The 1,823-nt window shown below is 40.2% G+C and overlaps 1 protein-coding gene across 4 annotated transcripts in view; it reads left to right on the forward strand.

Annotated features, from left to right (window-relative positions):
• The window catches only part of tert (telomerase reverse transcriptase), a 23,752-nt gene that overhangs the window by 6,881 nt on the left and 15,048 nt on the right, over nt 1-1,823 (forward strand). For 2 of the 4 annotated variants that reach the window (XM_015387192.1, XM_015387195.1), the window contains exons 7-11: nt 182-283; nt 353-438; nt 519-635; nt 730-801; nt 927-1,115. In XM_015387192.1, coding sequence (XP_015242678.1) covers nt 182-283; nt 353-438; nt 519-635; nt 730-801; nt 927-1,115 — 566 coding nt within the window. The remainder of the gene's footprint in view (nt 1-181; nt 284-352; nt 439-518; nt 636-729; nt 802-926; nt 1,116-1,823) is intronic. The other 2 variants (XM_015387193.1, XM_015387194.1) reach the window with 2 other exon arrangements.

Here is a 1,823-nt window from a genome sequence, read left to right on the forward strand (position 1 = left end):
ACACCCATACATGATTTAGAGATTGAAGTTGCATTGTTTTAAAATTGTGTTTTCCATAAATATACAAAAAGTTTTGCATGCACTTTTTTGGGGGAAACTTAAGTCAATATATTCATCCTGTTCGGTCATGTAAAGACGTCAGATATTTTAAGCAGTTTTTGCGTTCCTTTTGTTGCTATAGGCAGATTTCCTGGAGGACAGCATGGGATCCACCAACATGAAGGGATTTTTAATGTCGATGGAGAAAAGTGGAAAAATCCACCACGCTATCCTAGTGGAACAGGTAATACTTTGATCAAATTTAAGGCTTTTTTATGATGAGATTTTCCAACACTTCCGTTTATTTTCACAGCAGTTCTCCTCTGATCTTCGAGGCAGAGCAGCCTCCCAGTTCTTCACCCAAATGCTAACAGGCAGTGTCGTTCAGTATGGAAAGAAGTAAACCCTTTATTTTCCCATTAAACCTCCTTGTGTGTTTAATCTTATTTATTTCTAAACGTGGCCCTTGTGTGTTGCAGGACATACCGCCAGTGCCGAGGGATTCCTCAGGGATCCGTGGTGTCCAGTCTGCTCTGCTGTTTGTGTTACGGCCACATGGAGAACACTCTGTTCAGAGACATCACTAAAAGCAAAGGGTACTCCAGAGCAGTTGATCCATTGCTCCAGCAGAGGGCAGTGTTTCTACCTCTGTGTTTCTGCATCTTCTGCTTCTACATGTTTTTTCTGCAGGTGTTTGATGAGACTGGTGGACGACTTCCTCCTCATTACGCCAGACCAACACCATGCACAAACGTTTCTGAAGTACGACACCCAGGGAAACATTTAAATGAATATTTTTAACTATATTTCATCACCTTTTTAGATAAAGCCATCATATATATGTATTATCTACGTTTCTGAGACTTGAACCTGAACTGTGTGTGTAGTACGCTGCTGGCGGGAGTTCCACAGTATGGCCTCGTGGTCAATCCACAGAAGGTGGTGGTTAACTTCCAAGTATCAGGAAGCGTGGATTCTTGCCCCGGCATCCGCGTCCTGCCTCCTCACTGTCTCTTCCCGTGGTGTGGGCTGTTGCTGGACACCCACTCCCTGGATGTCCATAAAGACTATTCAAGGTGAATAATGCTGTCAGCTGAATCATTGCCTCCGGTTTGTTTGATGTAGGACAAATTATTGCACATTTTTCTTTTTTAATTGTTTCTTGGAAAGTATCATCCTACATGAACTTTGTACAAACTCGTAAACAACTCACATGCTAGCTGAGTGAAAAATATTCCCTAATAAATGTTCAAACGCTTACGTTTTTCCCCACCTTTTAGAATGTTGCAAACACAAGCTGAAATATATTTTATGGACATTTTAAGTGACTGGCCTGCTCAACATGTATTTAGAAGGAGTAAGATGATAAGGAAAGCATCTAAAACGGTGTTGGAGTCAGCTTCCTGAAAATATTATAGCATTATTAGCATTATTCTCAAAACTATTTGAATTCATCTTTACATGCTGGGAATTTTATAGAAGCCCAAAAAGTTGTAAATTTTAGAATATGCCTACAAAACCTCTGAACAAGACAACATCATTATTAGAGCATCTAAACAACATTTAAATAACGTCTACGATTTCCCTCCATCCCTTAATATTTCTCTCATATGGGATCGCTTTTTCAAACGACGAGGCCAACGTCATCGGGTTCACAGCTGATTTATTTAATGTTTTAATTGGTGTGCAGGGAGATGCTGAAATGCAGTGTTTTCAACATTCATCATTATGCAGGGGATGATTTTTAGGTGCTGAAGTATATTTGTGCTGCTACCTTTTTGCAG

Source organism: Cyprinodon variegatus, unplaced genomic scaffold (assembly GCF_000732505.1).
Source record: "Cyprinodon variegatus isolate N-32 unplaced genomic scaffold, C_variegatus-1.0 Scaffold387, whole genome shotgun sequence".
In the NCBI taxonomy this organism is placed as follows: Eukaryota; Metazoa; Chordata; class Actinopteri; order Cyprinodontiformes; family Cyprinodontidae; genus Cyprinodon; species Cyprinodon variegatus.